The 17429-nt window shown below is 30.1% G+C and overlaps 1 protein-coding gene across 5 annotated transcripts in view; it reads right to left on the bottom strand.

The window, feature by feature from the left end:
• Nucleotides 1-2954: 2954 nt before the first annotated feature.
• LOC122635288 (histone H3.v1-like) overlaps nucleotides 2955-17429 on the bottom strand; it is a 21146-nt gene continuing 6671 nt past the window's right edge. Inside the window, exons 1-3 of one of the 5 annotated variants that reach the window (XM_043825332.1) lie at nucleotides 10802-10939; nucleotides 4009-4195; nucleotides 2955-3460 (exon numbers count right to left, since the gene is read on the bottom strand). In XM_043825332.1, coding sequence (XP_043681267.1) covers nucleotides 3107-3460; nucleotides 4009-4182 — 528 coding nt within the window. In that variant the 5' untranslated portion in view covers nucleotides 4183-4195; nucleotides 10802-10939 and the 3' untranslated portion in view covers nucleotides 2955-3106. Of the gene's footprint in view, nucleotides 3461-4008; nucleotides 4196-9203; nucleotides 9636-10268; nucleotides 10673-10801; nucleotides 10940-17429 lie in introns of those variants that run through there. The other 4 variants (XM_043825333.1, XM_043825331.1, XM_043825329.1 and 1 more) reach the window with 4 other exon arrangements.

The following is a 17429-nucleotide window of genomic DNA, read 5'->3' as shown; positions in this document are numbered from 1 at the left end:
TTTTTTTTATATCTACAGAATTTATTAATATTTTTATTTTACCATTATCCAAGCTGTTTGTTTATCTTTATTTTACTTTTTTTTTTCACTTTGCTTATCTTCTTTTTAGAGCTTTTGTTTGAATTTTTTTTATCTCTCTCTCTCTCTCTCTCTCTCTCTCTCTCTCTCTCTCTCTCTCTCTCTCTTTCGGAGCCACAGCAGCCACCCTCGCGGAAAGTTCTCGTAGAAGGATTCTCAATGTTCGAGCGAGAACAATGAAAGGTGGTGATGGCAATGGTGGTGGTGGTAGTATACGCGAATATCCTTTTGTCACGGTGATTGTGCCCACTTCCGTGGGAATTCGCGGAACGGAAGTGCAATTTCTGGCAATGGGTACACACCAGCACTCTTCACCAGCTATGTCATCATCACTACCATCATCATCATCATCATCAGCTTCATCATCATTATCATCATCATCATCATCATCATCATCATCATCATCATCATCATCGGCAGTAGCAGCAGCATTACTAACAAACACGACGAACGAATTTTTCGTTCGAATTCGAAACGAATCGTTCGTTTCGTCAGGCTCCTTGCAACATATAAAAAGCGATTCTTTTAAGGAGACAGATGCCAGGTGCTTGCTCTTGCTCCTTCTCACGTGAAGGAATTCGGATTAATCCGAAGATATCTTGATACTCGTGGAATTCAAGATTACTTTTTTTTTTCTTTTTTTTTTTTTATTTAAAGATAATAGCGAATAGGATTTTAAAGTTTGATCATGAGTATTATGAAGATTATCGTACATTTTTTTTTTTTATTATTATTAATTTAATATAGGATATTTTCGTTACTCTCTAATACAGGTATTTTTGTTGCTCTCTTTTGACATGATTAATTAGTTCGTATATATATATATATATATATATATATATATATATATACATATACTTGTATTATTTTTTCAATCACTTTCTTGCTATTATCAAATTAGTATCAATTTTCGTTAGCTTTATCTTTCGCTAGATCGATTTTCGTTGTATTCAATACAGTTTTGTAGTTTTACGATCGAAAAGTAAAACAAGATAGTCATAAAAAGCTTGGCGAAGAACTTTTCTCTCATTCTGTATTATTAATCTCGAGATAGGAAATTATATTTATCTAAGTAAATGAATGAATTCTATTCCAAAGAAATATCCAATTGTAAGTTTTTAACTGATGATCGTTTGATATCATAAAACATCATAAAATGAATGGGCATCATGTATCATTTAGATTGAAGTCGTACAAGCAATGTGTGGTTTACTCGACCCACATAAGCAATACAACATCAACCAACCATCTCTAAGGAGAGTCTTATGAAATGTTTACGCCTTGCAGGAAGACACTAACGGCAGATGTTTCATCTCGTCTTTGAGTGAGAGTAAAAGAGATAGATGGATAGAGAAAGAGAAGGGAGAGGGAAATATGAAATTGGGTCGTGCATAACTCGCGTGCAATAGGCTGAAGCATGTAACTTAAAGAGCAAGTTGTCTTTTCAAAGTTGTCTCTACTCAATCAAATATTTCAATATTTCATTGATCGTTTACTCGATCAAACAACAAAATTATAATCTTTTTATTTCTTTTTTTTTTATTTTTTTATTTATTTCTTTTTTTTTCTTTACTTTATATCCATCATTTTTTACAACACACGTGTATATCTAGGATTGGCTAAGAGTTTATAGATGAATTACAAAATCAATTATATTCTTTTTCATTAGACCATGTATCTCTCTTTCTCTTTCTCTCTCTCTCTCTCTATGTATATTTTCATTGTCGTTGTTGTCAGTATTTTAATTAATTTTTGGGTTCTGTTTTAAAAGGGATAATAATAAAAATAGAATAAATTTCACAGAAATATATATATATTATATTGTATTATATTATATTATATAATTTAGTTAGAAAAATCATTAGATACATCGTACGTGTAATTATTTCATTCTTCTTATTATCTCCAAAGTATCTTGTACAAATTATTTATTTATTTATTTATTTATTTATATATGTATATAAGTATATATTATATAAATATCAATGGTTATAGAGTCGCGTGTATTATTGCACGTTACCCTTCGAATAAATACGTATGTATATCGAATTAAATAATGTCACTTATTTACGTGTGACTTAATATGTAATACATAATATAAATAATATCATTTTTTTTTTTTCTTTTTTCGTTTTGGGGAAGAAGGGTGTGTTAAGGTGGGGAGAGATTCTTACAAATTAAAAAAACAATTTCTCGATTCCCGAGTCGATTTTCAAGTATAGAAAAAAAAAAGAAAAAAATTTAAGAAAATCAGAAGAAAAAAAGAAATTTATACAAATCGTTCACTTTGGTATCGTTTTACGTGATAATAAATGGACATCATCGCATTGGTTCTGACTAGAACTTAGCTGATACGAGAGAAAAATACATAAAATATTATATAACAAATAAATAAATAATAATAGTCAAAGAAAAAAAAAACAAAAAAGATCCATTAATATTTTCAGTCGAAAATACGATAAAAATAATTTTCAGTCAGTTTTAGTAAATTCAAAACAAATAATAATAATAATAATAATAATAATAATAATAATAATAATAATAATAATAATCCTACTAAAACTTTTGACTATTTTTTAATATTAATCATTTTTTTGTGGTTTTAAAAAAAAATAGTAGCAATAATAGTAATAATAATAATGCTTATGAAAATTTATGAAGAAAAAAAAAATATATATATATATATACTATCAACCAATATTCTTCAATATTAATTTTTTAATCTTTGTGAATTAAAAGCAGAAATAATAATAATAATAATAATAATAATAATAATGATTCTATAAAAATGTATGAAAAGAAAAAAGAATTTCAAACATTTTTTAATATCAATTAAAAAATTTTCTTTTGGTTTGTTTTTCTTTTTTCTTTCTCTCTCTCTCTCTCTCTCTTTCTCTCTCTCTCTCTCTCTCTCTCTTTCTCTCTCTCTCTCTCTCTCTCTCTCTCTCTCTATTTCTATCTCACACTTTCTTTCTTAGAAATACGAGTAATATCACGATGGCTCATTTTTCGCAGTTGGAGTAGTTCATCATAAGACGTCGACTATGCGAGAATTATTTCGATCTTTTTGCCTTCTCGAGTCAGCTTTATCGTCCCCATCAACTTCTTTCTCTTCCGGTGATTCCTCCTCTTCCTCCTTATCCTTCTCTTTTTCTCTCTTCTTCTCCTTCTTCTCTTCTTCTTCCTCTTCCTCTTCCTTCTCCTCCTCCTCCTCCTCCTCCTCCTCCTCAACGTCATTCTTATTCTTTTCCATCTTCTCAGTTTTGTTCTGAGCTTCCGTGATCATTGGAATTTCGTTCCCATCTCGGTCGAGTTTTACCCATTGGTAATTACCTGGCAGAGGTATTTCCTTCTCGAAATCGAAGTTCCATCTTTTTTTAGCCTGCGATATTTAACGAGTTCGAATTTTTTCTCCCTTTTTATACCAATTGAGATTTTTTTGTTTTGTTTTTTTAATTGGTTATGTATGTTATCTATTATGTATGTACGTATGTAAGCAAATGGGATAACAATGATTATATATATCATTTATTGGATCGGTAGAACGTTGATTAAAATTGTATTAAAGAGAGATAAAGCACTTTTTACTTACGACTTTTTCTTTTCATTTTGTTGTTTTTCTTTTTAAGCAATATACGTGGATTATTAATTAGATTTAGTTAGGATGAAAAATCCATGCAAAAAGTAATCTGTTATATTTTTACTCGATTATGAAAGAAAGAAATTTTTTACGATTAGGGAAACGATTAGAAGCGATTAGAAGGAAGGTTTTAAGAGCAGAAATTATTTTTTTTTTCTTTTTTTTTTTTTGGAATCCAATTTTCGTGTTCTTTTCTTTCTTTCTTTCTTTTCTTTTTTTTAATGTTTAACTTCGACGTTCTACCGCATTACATTTTAATGGTTTCTTTTTTTCTTTTTCTTTTTCTTTACCTCTTCTCGATGTTTGCGGACCTCCTCGAAGAAGCAATTAGCAACGTTGTCCTCAATGCCAGTGTTTAAATCACGCGTTCGACCACCTCCTATTTCTTCGTCCTCTTGAAAGAGCCTTCTGCGAACGCTCCGAAATCTTATGCCCTCTTGAACGTCAACGTTCCTATCCTGCATCGTCAGACGAGCCCTACGACATCGAACATTAGCCAATAAAATATGCAATTAATTAAACAAAAACCAAACAAGAAAATTGACAAAAATTAAGAATGAATCAGTCGACGAATAACGGGAAAAAAATTAGTCTATATATATATATATATAATGAATTAGCCAAACTCTATCTTATTCTTCTAAGACGCTCTGAACATTCAAATGAAAAAGAACAATTTTATAATAAAAATGTTACCTTCAATAGGTCGATTAAACAAATTTAAATTGATTTATTATTATTAACATTCTATGATAGAGAAAATAAATTCATAAAGATGTACATGTATATACATATACAGGAATAGTATATTGTTAAACGTTTGCAAAAACGAAGTATTGGCGTTGTAAAACAGTTTTTCTCGTCCTATCGTTTTTCTCGTTCGTTGGAAAATAATCGATAAGAGAATAAAGAGAAGGAGAAAGAGAGAGAGAGAGAGAGAGAAAGAGAGACAGACATACGTCCGTAAGTACTTACGTTAGTTCTGAAGTCATTTTCTTTCTATCGGTACTTACACAATGGGCGCTACTAAACGTGCATGTGCAAAGACTCACGTTTTAGCTGTTCGCTAATCAGTGACTCGACACGCGCCACACGCATATGCTTTCCTTCCTTTGCTACGCGCGTTCGTTTATGTTTTGTAAACAACTCTACGTAAACGCAACGTGTGCCTCTGTCTCTTTCGTAACTTGTGTTTTTTAAATGCGTATATGTATGATGTATATCTAAATACATACATACATATATATATATATATGTATGATATATGCATGCATGTATAATATGTGTATATATATATATATATATGTATGATGTATGCATCATGTATAATATGTATATATGTATGTATGTATGTATGTATGTATGTATGTACGCATAACGTATATGTGTATATACGGATGTATCTACGCATATTCGTATGCATGTGTATGTGTATATGTATGTATTTGTACGTGTGTGTGCGTAAGAGAGAGAAAGAGAGAGAAATTGTTGGCATTGTTGTCCAATGTGCCGTTGCACGGATGTGTTGGAATGCAGTTCGTTTCCGGTATGAAACCAACTTAACGTTCGGTATATCCTATGGAAAATGTATGTGCACTCACTCTGAACTATTATGTATTTCATTGTTATTAGAGCTTTTTCATTTTTCTTTATTTTTTAATCTTTTCTTTCGAGCACATCTTTCGTTTCACAATGAGAAAGGTATATCTTTGTCTCTGTTTTTTTCTTTTTTTTTTTTTTTTGTATGTATGTTTTGTATGCAATTGTTTAATTACGTAATAAGATAATTTATATATATATATATATATGTGTGTGATGCTTTTGTTTTAATGATATTCATTCAATTACATTAGTGGTTTAATTAAAACAGCATATATATTTTCGCGTAATTCGTATTAAATTAAATTAATCCCTTGTTAATTGTGTGCTTCTACATCGTATATATTTTTGCATTGGTTATTAAAACCGATGCGTAGATATAACACGTCGTTACGTGTTTTTATTTTGGAAATTAGTTCGTAGATTCGTAAGGAGAGGTGAAGACAGAAAAAGAGAGAAGGAGAGAAAGAGAGAGAGACAACGAACGAACGAACGAATGAATGAATCGAAGAGAGAAAAGAGACAAAAAGAAAGAGAGAGAGAGAGAGAGAGAGAGAGAGAGAGAGAGAGAGAGAGAGAGAGAGAGAGCAAAAGAAGAAAAAGTCAAATAGAGGTGATAGAGATACTTTAGATATTATCCACGTGTATGTTATTGTTGTTTTTTTTTCTAAACCGTACTCGCTGTTAGAGGTGACTTGAGAGAATTTAGATAATGGATACATGTATACATACTCCGATATAGAATTCTGGGTAACAGATTGTTATAGTACGAGGTAACTCGCAGTATAAGTGAGAACGTCGTCGTAGTAAGTTCGTAAGAAGATTTTATAACAAATCAGTGTGATATAACAAGTCAAATTTCGACGCAAATTAACGTGAGTAAGTACTATAATGTTTATAAAAGTGATTCGAAGTTTTATATTACGTTAATATTATTATCGTAAAATATTATTATATTCGTAAAACGAATGATAATTCGATGGGTATATATAAGATTAGGATATTGGTTAAAAGATCATAGGGAAAGAAAATATTAGTAATAAATGCGTCTGCGTAATTAATATCTCTAATCAGATGGTTAAGTTATATATTACATCGTTTATGGATTTAAATCTAACGAGGATCGATCGTATTTGAGAGATTACGACCTAAATTGGAAGATTAACGAAGGAGAATATTCGTAATAGTAAGTTGGCGTACTTCGTATTTATAATTAGATCGTTTAGATGCGAAACGTTGGAATCTACGATTATGATAGTGTAAGAGAATAGTGTAAGAGTGATTTAAGTGAGGAATTAAACGATATTTGGTTTATTACGTAATAATACGTATAATTAGAAGATCATCATTAATCGTTTATTATATTGAATTAAGATCAATGACAATTTATCGTTAGAAAATAATATATATCTCCGCTCTTTCTATCTATCTATCTATCTATCTATCTATCTATTTATTCATCTATCTATCTCTCTGTCTCCTTATAAGAGAGAAAGAGAGAGAATCCATTCTGATTGACGTAATTTAAGTCGGTCGTAAGAGAATCCGGTACGATCGTAATTCTCGACGAACAAGGTACGAGAGGAGATCGCAAACGGACAAAGAGAGGTACTCTCGCGAGAAGAAGAGGAGGATGAAGAAGAGGAGGACGAGAAGAGGAGAGAAGAGAAAAGAAATAACTAGTGAGAAAGAGATAGAGAGAGAGAGAGAGAGAGAGAGAGAGAGAGAGAGAGAGAGAGAGAGAGAGAGAGAGAGAGAGAGAGAAAAGGCACATATGCACCTGCTCGAGCTTTACAATATGCATCCGCCGTTTATGGTTGCACGACATTTTATGATGGTCATGTTAACGTTTTCCAACTCTCTCTTTCTCTTTTCTTCTCTCTCTTTGTCTTTCTTTCTTTCTTTTTTTCTTTCTTTCTTTCGTTAAACAATGATGAAAGATCGTTCGTGTCCACTCATCGATCACGTTCGAGAAACTCGATAGTTTGCTTAGTCTCTCTCATAAACACTCTCTCTCTTTTTTCTTTCTCTTTTTCTTTTCTCTCTCTCTCTCTCATTTCTTATTTCTTAATAAACCGATAACTCGTCGATTATTCGCAGTAGTATATCATCAAAGTTAATGTCTATCCGATGAACCTTCATTTGTACGTACACATAGTAATTTAGTGATAATCATATTGTATCTATGTATCTCGCATATCAGTGTGAGATAAATATATATATATATATATATATATATATATATACACGTCGGTGTAAATATGTTAAGTATTACCGTGCCATTGATGAATTTTATTTCGACGTTCATTCACATATGAAAATTTTCATTGGAAATTTAATATCGTTGAGAAAGAAACAAAAAATTAGATTTTTCTTGTGAATTCAAGATAGGTTTTTTTTTTTTTTTTTTTTTTTTTTTTTTTTAACGAAATATAATATTAATAAAATTAATATCGTACAATATTAATATTATTAATATTTTATAATATAGCATTTAATGTGTACGTGTAACTGTATATTCAAAAGTTAATTCATTAATCGACCTATTTGAACCTAATTCAACCTAATTGAACTTTAACACAAACATTCGTTCATTTCGTTTATTTGATTATAGATTTTCTTTTTAAACAGATGATAAATATATAGTTAAAACGAAAACCAGTTCTTAGTATTAACAGCATATCGTCAGGTTTGAATGGCTGAGAATTACTCGTGCGTTCACTTCTGCAAGCAAGCAACCAAGCAACCAAGCAACGAAGTAAGCAAGCAAGCAAGCAAGAGCTCTTTCTCTTTCTCTTTCTCTTTCTCTTTCTCTTTCTCTTTCTTGTGTACGTATCCTAGCGGACAGGTAGTACGAGTTCGAGAGCTCGAACGTGCACACGCCTTTCCCTGACCTACTTCCACGATGAACTATTCTGAACAAGAGAGAGAGAGAGAGAGAGAAAGAGAGAGAGGAAGAAAGACACCGATTGCACATTCGATTCTCCTATTACTCATTTTACTTTGTGCAATTTTATATCGATCATTCAGAGAAATTCATTCACTTATATTTCAAAGGAATCGATATCTCGATAATGTAATCATATAATATTTCTAAATTTTTTATTGTAATTACGTTTACATTCTATATGTATGTATGTATGTATATATGTATGTATGTATATATGTACGTACGTAATTGATTTATTATTTATATTTTTTATGTTTGTGAGTTATAAACTGTTATTAATAGGATCGATTTGTTGAGTAAAATATTAAAATAGAAATTCGTTATAAAAATCGTTCGTTATTCGCTGGGAATAATATATCTCGAATCGATCATATGTTTCGAAATTAGTATAATTTTTATATTAATGATTGTGTTTAGATAAACGTCTGATTAATTTATTATTTATATTCTTCAATGAATCACTTATATATTTAGAAACATTGATATGTTAACAACGATCTATCACTATAACAGCTGTTATGGTAAATATTAAAAGACAAATTATCGTCGTAATTTGCAATTCACGCGTCTAATATATAAAAAAAGTTAGTGCATACACAGTAGTTAATAGAGATCATCGCGACAGTGATAGGATTCATGTGATAGCAGAAAAAAATTGATTAGAAGGTTTACCCGATATAACAGATTATACACGGATACACACAGATATATATACATTCCGTACGTTCCATCTTTCGTTTGTCTTTTTCTTCCGATTGAACTAAGCAATTTAATTCACGAACTAATCAACGCTCTTACAACATCAACCTTTCATATCGTATCATTCATTCGATCGACTTATTCAATAATTATTAGAATAAAAATAGGAAAGCCTTGTTTATTCGTAAGTAGAAAAAGAAAATTAATATTAGTATTATTTTAACATTGCGTACTTACTGATTGGTTAAGTCTCTCATTGTTAATAGAAACAAATTATATTTGAGTATTTAAGTTCACGAAAATAAAAAACGAAGTATTTACACGTAAGACGTATAGTATTTAAGGATCACATGATTTCTGATGACTAATAATTATTTTACATTCGAGTCTCGCGTACGATGGCGTCTTTGGTTTGATGTCGGGTTTAAATGTCCTTAGTATATTAGCAAGACGATCGATAGTCGGACATAGTCTCTTTGTCGTCGGGGGTGTGGACGTGTACTAAACCCAGCTGGGGTGCTTTTATATTTCTACGCATGCGCGGAATATCTCGCAAACGAGATATCGTTTTGCCTTTGCGCATTCGCACGACTATCGATAACCAGAAAAGTCTCTCTTTCTCTCTCTCTCTCTCTTTTTCTTTATCTGTCTCTGTCGTTATCGATATCCATCTCGTTCGATTGTGAATTAATCGATATAATCGAATTATATATATATATATCGAGACAGTCTTTTTTTCTTTTTTATATACAAGGTGTCTGAAATCGAAGATCTCGATTGTTTTAAGTAGAAATTATTATAGTTATATCGTTATAATTATAGCGATCTTAATGATCGTAATAATTGAATAAGAATATATGAAAATTATTATGTAATAGTTAATACTGTTAAAAATTATTCATATCTCAATATAATTTCTGATCACGAGGATAGTTTAATAATTATTATACTTGTTTATGATAATGATAGTTGTCAATGTCGATTATTATTGCGATTAAATATCCGATGGTAATGATCGTGTGATTGTTAATCTGATAAAATTTTATGAGAACGAAGATTATGTGACAATTATTATGATCATTTCCAATCGATCATGATGATTTTGTGATAATTATTATAATCATTTTTAATCATGATAGTTGTTTGGCAGTCGTCAGCATTTTTGATAATAATAATTATGATCATTTTTGTACCGTTATAAAATTCAGATCATTTCAGATTTTTCTATGCTCAATATTTAAAAAAAAAAAAAAAAAAGAAAAAAAAAAGAACAATGAAATTAACTTTCTAAATTATACAAACCAAAGAAAAATAAACCTTCGCACGATTGGTTCTCGATAATATCATCCGATTCGTAGGAAACGATGACGTAGAAGAAAAATCTTAATCTCGATTTTCTAATCGATCTAGACTCCTTCGAGATCGATCGATCTATCGTTTTAGCAAATTTAGCGAAAGTTGTGATAGAAGTTAATTTCCTTCTTTTTTTTTAATGTATTCGTATGTACGATATATATGTATGCATGCATGCATAATATGTAATATATATGTTTCTCTATATAGAAGCTATATAAGCTAAACACATACACTAAACACAAATAATGAAACTTCACGTTAAAAAAATTTTATATATACACATGTATATATTTCAAACGTAATTTCACGTTCATATGAATTTTTTATCAAACTTAATTTTTTTTATTTAACGTTATTAATTTTTTTTTTCTTTTCTCAATATATATAATCTCAAATGTAATTTAACGTTTATGATTTAACTAATTATTAATAAGAATTAATAATAAGATTAAGAAGAAGAAGAAGAAGAAGAAAATAACCAAAGATAAAAAATCGATCGCGAAATCGTAGAAGAAGTTGGTTGTATTCGTTTCTCTCTCGCGACACGTTAGAAGCACCGAGTGCAACTGGCCTACGAGGTGAGACCACTAGTCACTTGCATCCCGGTTGCAGCTGACTAGCCTAGATTCTCATCGCGAACTAACCGTGCTCTGTTGCACGCATGCGCGAGTGTCCGTTAACCGGCCGTTTTATTCTATGTATGTACATGTATGTATGTGTATATTACATTACATTACATATATATTATATATATATAATATATATATATGTATGTATGTATGTATGTATGTATGTATTTATATAGGTATATATAAATATTCGTCCCACGATGCAAATTTATCGGTCGAGGAAGCACACCGGATTTTCCTGCCACGTCCCTTTAATGAAACTACTTTTATTTATTTTATTTATCTAGAGATACGAATTCTAATCTAACTGATATTTATTTAATTAATTTTTTATTGTTTATTTCTTATTTATACTTTATTATATAGCTATATTGCATTACTTAGTATTTTTATATTGTTTGGTATTTATAACGTTCACTATTTATGCTTTCGTATTACATTATTAAAGTATAGTACGCTTTACTACATAATGTAATAAATTAATATTTATTTAGAATATTACAGATACATATATATATATATACATATATATCAAAGAAAAAAAAAATAATAAAAAAGAGCGATCTAATCTTACAGATTTAACGGATTTAACTACTAAATAATTAAAATAACAAATTATCGAATTATTCGTCATGCATACTTTTACGTACTATGAATAATCAATAAAAAATGAATATTCGTGTTTGTGAAAATTCCTTAGATTTTTTTTAATAAACGACATACTAGAATACAATTCTAGTAGTAAATTCTTATAATCATACAAGAGTCTATGTTATATATTTTTCTTTTCTTTCTAATACTAAGTTGTGTGAGAATCCTCGAGAGTACCACTTCCCGCCATTCTTTATCGACTTCTCGTCTCTTCTTTTCTCTTCTCTTCTCTTCTCTTCTCGTCTCGTCTCGTCTCGTCTATTTTCTCACGGAAACGTTACCAGTTTTCTTTCTCTTATTTTTTTTTCCTCCCTTCTTTCTTGGATTCTCTTCTTAGATCGTCAGAGGATCAACCTTTCCCGAGGTTTATCCATTTTCTAAGAAACTAATGTAAAAGTACAGAATCGTCCTCCTTGATTGAATTCCTTTTCTCGATCGAAAGAAACCAATTTATTTTTATATCGACGAATTCTTAAAACAGCAAGGGCTTTAAATTAATTTTTGAGGAATTATTTCTAAAAAAGAAGAAAAAGAAAAAACAGGACGATTTTCATATTCGATAATATTCATCCGAATAATTCGATGCTTGTTTAATTTCGATGAAGTAATATTTTTTCTGCAAAAAGAAAAAAAAAACGTGACAAATTTTGATTTGAATATTCGTGAAAAAGATGTTGACGATTGTCGGACATTTTGATACATCTTCATCTTGTTTTCTTGTCGAAGAAGAAAAAAAAAAAAGAAAGAAAGAATTTTCCAAGACGAGATATCGGAAAGTAGCGTTAGATAATCGAGATTTTTGTTGTAAGAATATTTTGAAAGGGAATAATTATACGTATCGCACTTTTTTCATCATCGAATATATCGTATAAAAATTTTCGTATCGCACCCTTTTAGATAACGTAAACATAACCTAGAAAATAAATCGTGATGCAGTGTTTGCATGAACAAAATATTGATATTACTCTGTTTTCTGTTCTACTTTTTATGTCGGTGATTAAGAAAAGAATATATATGTGTATATATATATATATGTATATGTATATGTATATATTATATATACATATGTACATAGCTATTTTATCTTTCTTTCAAACGTTATAAAAAACGTTTACGTATAGTAAAACGTCCTTCGATTACTTACTTCGAAATGATCGGAATATCAATAGATGCGTCAGTATTATTGTTTCGTTAAACAATGTCGAGAACACCTGACACGACAACGTTCTTTTACATATTGCACAGTACTTTCCGTTGGATCGATCTATGTTTTGTCAATATAACAATAGAATAAAAGAGAATAGAAAGTGTTAATAGAGATACTTACTTTGATTAACATAATATTAGAATTTTCTAATTTAACCAAGTTATTGTTCACAATTTTTCTTTCTTTCTTTCCTTTTTTTTTTTTTTTTTTTTTTTTTTTTTAATTTAATCGAAGAAAAAGAAAATAGCTTTTTGTATTCGCAATAATTAGAAATAATAATCAACGAGAATAAAATTAACGTTTTGATCCAAACGCTTCGAAACACTAACAATGTTCAAATCGAATTGAAAATTTATGAAGAAAATAATCGAATATAGTTTATTAGTAAATGCACATATCTAGTTATCCAGAATAATCCAAAATAATCAGTCGAAACGAGATAAAAATTTTGATTAAAATTCCGACAGTCTTTTCAAAATCATATTGAAATTAAAATTAATCTAGCAATTTTATAAATACATTGATATATTTGAAAATGATCAAGTATCGCTTCTATTTCCTTTACTATTACTTTGATGGCTTTCATGCGAGAAAATAAGTACCGGCACAGGAACGTACCGTTTTTAAAAGAAAAAAAGAGAGAGAGAGAGAGAAAGAAAAAGAGAGTTGGACGTTCCGCTTTGCGACTCGTCGAGGAAATGCGATGCCTCGAAATTCTGCATAAGCTTTTCCGCCTGTTAAATCCGCTCGAGGTTCACGAGCCTGGAACGACTTTTTGTCCTTTACGAGAGTCCCTTTCTTCTCTTCTCTTCTCTCCTCTCTTCGACACCTGCTGTTTTCTCTGATTTTTAATCTTTTTTTTTTTTTTTTTTTCAATTTTTTCTTCCTCTTTCATTTTTTTATACAATTTCTTCGTCTCAATTTTTCCCACAAGGATTATAATTTTTTAGTTCTCGTCTTTATTATCTTCTTTAATTTTTTTTCTACTATTTTTTTTTATCCTTTATCATTATTTTTATTCATTTATTTATTCATTTCTTTTTTTTTTTTTTTTTTCGTATATCAAAGAATAAATTTTAATTCGTATAATAATCTAGTTAGTAAAAAATGTAACTTGATAACATATTTTTAATTGTAAAGAAATTTTTAAAGGCTTGTGCAACTCTCAAGTTGTTTCTGTAGTATTATTGAAATATTATCACGAACAAAAAAATTGTTAATCGACCAATCGATCAATCGATTAAATCTACTTGTTTATTTATTGTTTCGATCATCATCATCATCATCATCATCATCATCATCATCATCATCATCATCATCATCATTCTTATTGTTACTGCCATTGTTTTATTTTCTTCTCTATTCTTTTTTGACTAGAAAAGAAAAACCTAAACCAGTTTCAGCCAGTCAACTTCGGCCTTAACTTCGCAAACGTTGTAGTCTTTCATGGTCCGATCATGTGACTCGCATAAATAACATTCTCTTGGCCGAGAACGTGTACCTGATTAATATTAACGTTCGAATGGAGGGACCGTTACTAACCCGAAGAAACAATATGTCTATCTACTATGGTGGTCGAAAGAGAAAGAATTGAAAGATTTAACTAGGATTGTTTTTTTTTTTTCTATCGATCAATATCATAACTTTTTTTTTTTTTTTTTTTAATCGATTGTTTCATCTATGTAAAAAGAAAAGAGAAAGACAAACAAAAAGATCATTATTGAATTATTTATTTATTTATTTATTTATATTTTTTCATAATTATGATCAATGTCTTTCTAGTCTATCCTAAAATAATCAAATTTTTTATTCGAAAAAGAAACGTTGACAACAATGAAATTATTATTTCTTTCACAACACTGATATATTTTTCTAATTCATTCTAATCGTTCTTTCGTTTTTATCTACTCTTAATAGAAATTTATATCTATCATTAGCACTTCATTTCTCTTCATTTTTTTTTTTTTTTTTTTTTTTTTTTTTGCCAAAAAGTTACTTCGCTTCTCAACATTATTTATTTCGATATATCTAATATGAATTCTAAACGTTCGTTCGTTTATTAAACTTAATAAAAAGTTGTCGGATTACTCGGAAGATTATTTCTTTCGGAAACTAGAACAATATTTCTAATGGTTTCTAAACGTTTTAATTTCGTTTATATCATGTCCCCTCCCATAGAATATGGTGATATAATCGAGACATTACATAAAGTCTGAGAAATTCGTCGAAGGTTAGACAAGAAAAAAACATTGGATCTAAATCATATTAGAAGGCAACAACTGTTGCTTTTACTTTTAATGTTTGTCCTTGACTTTGTTATCAAGCCTCATAAAACTCACGCGAGTAAAATTTCTTAGGGCAGTGGTTTAGTTGGATCTTGTATATAGACACACATAGACACACACACACAGTAGAACACTGACGTACGTACTATCATTAATCTGTTCGATGTTAGGAACGACTCTAACGAATTCGGTTATTATCGCTTGCTTACGAACTAACATCCTTGTGCTGTAATATGTGATATGTATGTATGTTAATGTAAAAATGTGTATATGTATGTGTCTGTTAGAATAGTGAATATTATAATGAGCAATGTATTTCTTTGTATTCATTTATTTGCATTCGTCTAACCTTCCGCAATGCATTAGCTAATTAACCCTTCCTCACCTCTCAGTCTCATGTTCATATTTCTGGAGGTCGTTTCGTTTAAACGTTTTGTCTAACTTTTTCGCCTAACGTTTAGATAGGTCTACTCGTAATATCGTGTACGTACATAGAGTTACATTCAAACGATTTAGTTTTATTGAATGGATAATGAATATTGAATGGAACAAACGAGATAATTTGTTTTTATTGATCGCGATAATGTTGACATTTAATTCGTCCTGTCGTTTATTTATTTTCATTTCTATTTATTTATTTATTTATTTATTTATTTATTTATTTTTTTTTGAGCAAGTGACCCTTTCGATTAAATTCGAAAATGATTTAAAAAAGAAAATAAAAAACGAAAGAAAGAAAAATCGTCTATAAAAACATGTGTCCCATCGAATCTAATTAAGTTACATCCAGCATGATTAATTTTAATGACAATGGAGAGAAGACGAGGGAATTAAAAATAAATATATAAATAAATAAATAAAAAGAAAAAGGACGAAGAAAAATGGAAAATGATTCCCATGAATGGAATGCATATTCGTTCGTTCGTTCGTTCATTCATTCATTCATTCATTCCTTCATCCGTTTTATTCGTTTGAACGAACGAACGAACGAACGAACGAACGAACGAATGCACGTGTTGGGTACGTTCTTGTTTCTCTCGACGGATCTCGACATATGCTAAAATCTTTCGTGCCAACTGTCGCTTCCTGCATATATCCACGTACCTTGAAATATATTCCCTCCCGCGAAAAGAAATCACTTTGGTTACGGTTCGCTTAGTTAGACCACTCTCTTGTTGGGTTGGTAACAAACATATTCTTATGCGAATATATATTTGTATATGTGTATCTTTACGTATCTCTCTATGTATGTATGTAAATGTGTATGTATGGATGTACGATTACGTGTGTACATAAATGATATGATATATCCCGTAATACATATTTCAAAAAAAAAAAAAAAAAAAAAAAAAAAAATGTAAAGATCCGTCCGAGACAAGATTAAAAAAAGATTGCATTTATCTTTTTATTTCTTCCGTTAGAAATGAAAATAGGGATATAGAGATAGAGATAGAAAAAGAAAGGATGACTTTATTTCCATCTATCCATTTGTCTATCTCTCTTCGATCAGTTTCGATATCTTTCACTCGAATTTTTTTCTCTTTCTATATCTTCATTATTCTCTCTCTCTCTCTCTCTCTCTTATTTAGAGATCTCCCTTCGATCTCGTAATATCTTCTCATTCTTTTTCTACAGGATGGACCAAAAGTTTTACTTACGTAGGTCGATTTCAAAAATTCATCGATTCCTTTTTCTTTACACTAATTTGTTTTGTTTAATTATTTACTTTTTTTGTTATTTACGTCGGAAAATTATTATTTGCGAATTACAAATTACGAATTGTAAAATTACACGTCTAAATGATAAGCTCGAGAAATATCGAGAAATGGAGTAATTGATTATTAAAATTGTCTACAAACTTTTCTTCATCCTCTTTTTTTTCAATCTCTCTCTCTCTCTTTCTCTCTCTCTCTCTCTCTCTCTCTCTCTCATTCTTTCTCTCTCTATTTATCTCTCCCTGAATCTCATGAGTTTTCTCGTATGGTAAACGAAAAAACGTGACTAGTTCTCGATCACGAACAAAGAAGAAGTGATGCTATGCATTCGGTGTCAATGACCTCTGACTTCCTTTACATCTTCAAATATCCCTTCTCTCTCTCTCTCTCTCTCTCTCTCTCTCTCTCTCTCTCTCTCTCTCTCTCATCCTTTAACCCTACCTCTACGTTAGTACCACACACATCTCGTCAAGGGTTTTTTATCTCGAGTTAGGGAAAACTTATAGCTTAGATCGTGATTTTTGCATTTATGCGTCGTCGATAAGAGAGGGAAGTTATGTGTACCGGCTTGTCCAATTCTGAACCGTGGGTCATTGTATATATAAGAAAGAGAGAGAGGG

This window comes from Vespula pensylvanica, chromosome 17 (assembly GCF_014466175.1).
Source record: "Vespula pensylvanica isolate Volc-1 chromosome 17, ASM1446617v1, whole genome shotgun sequence".
NCBI lineage: Eukaryota > Metazoa > Arthropoda > Insecta > Hymenoptera > Vespidae > Vespula > Vespula pensylvanica.
The sequence above is the reverse complement of the archived record's forward strand: the minus strand, read 5'-3'. Positions and strand labels throughout refer to the sequence as shown.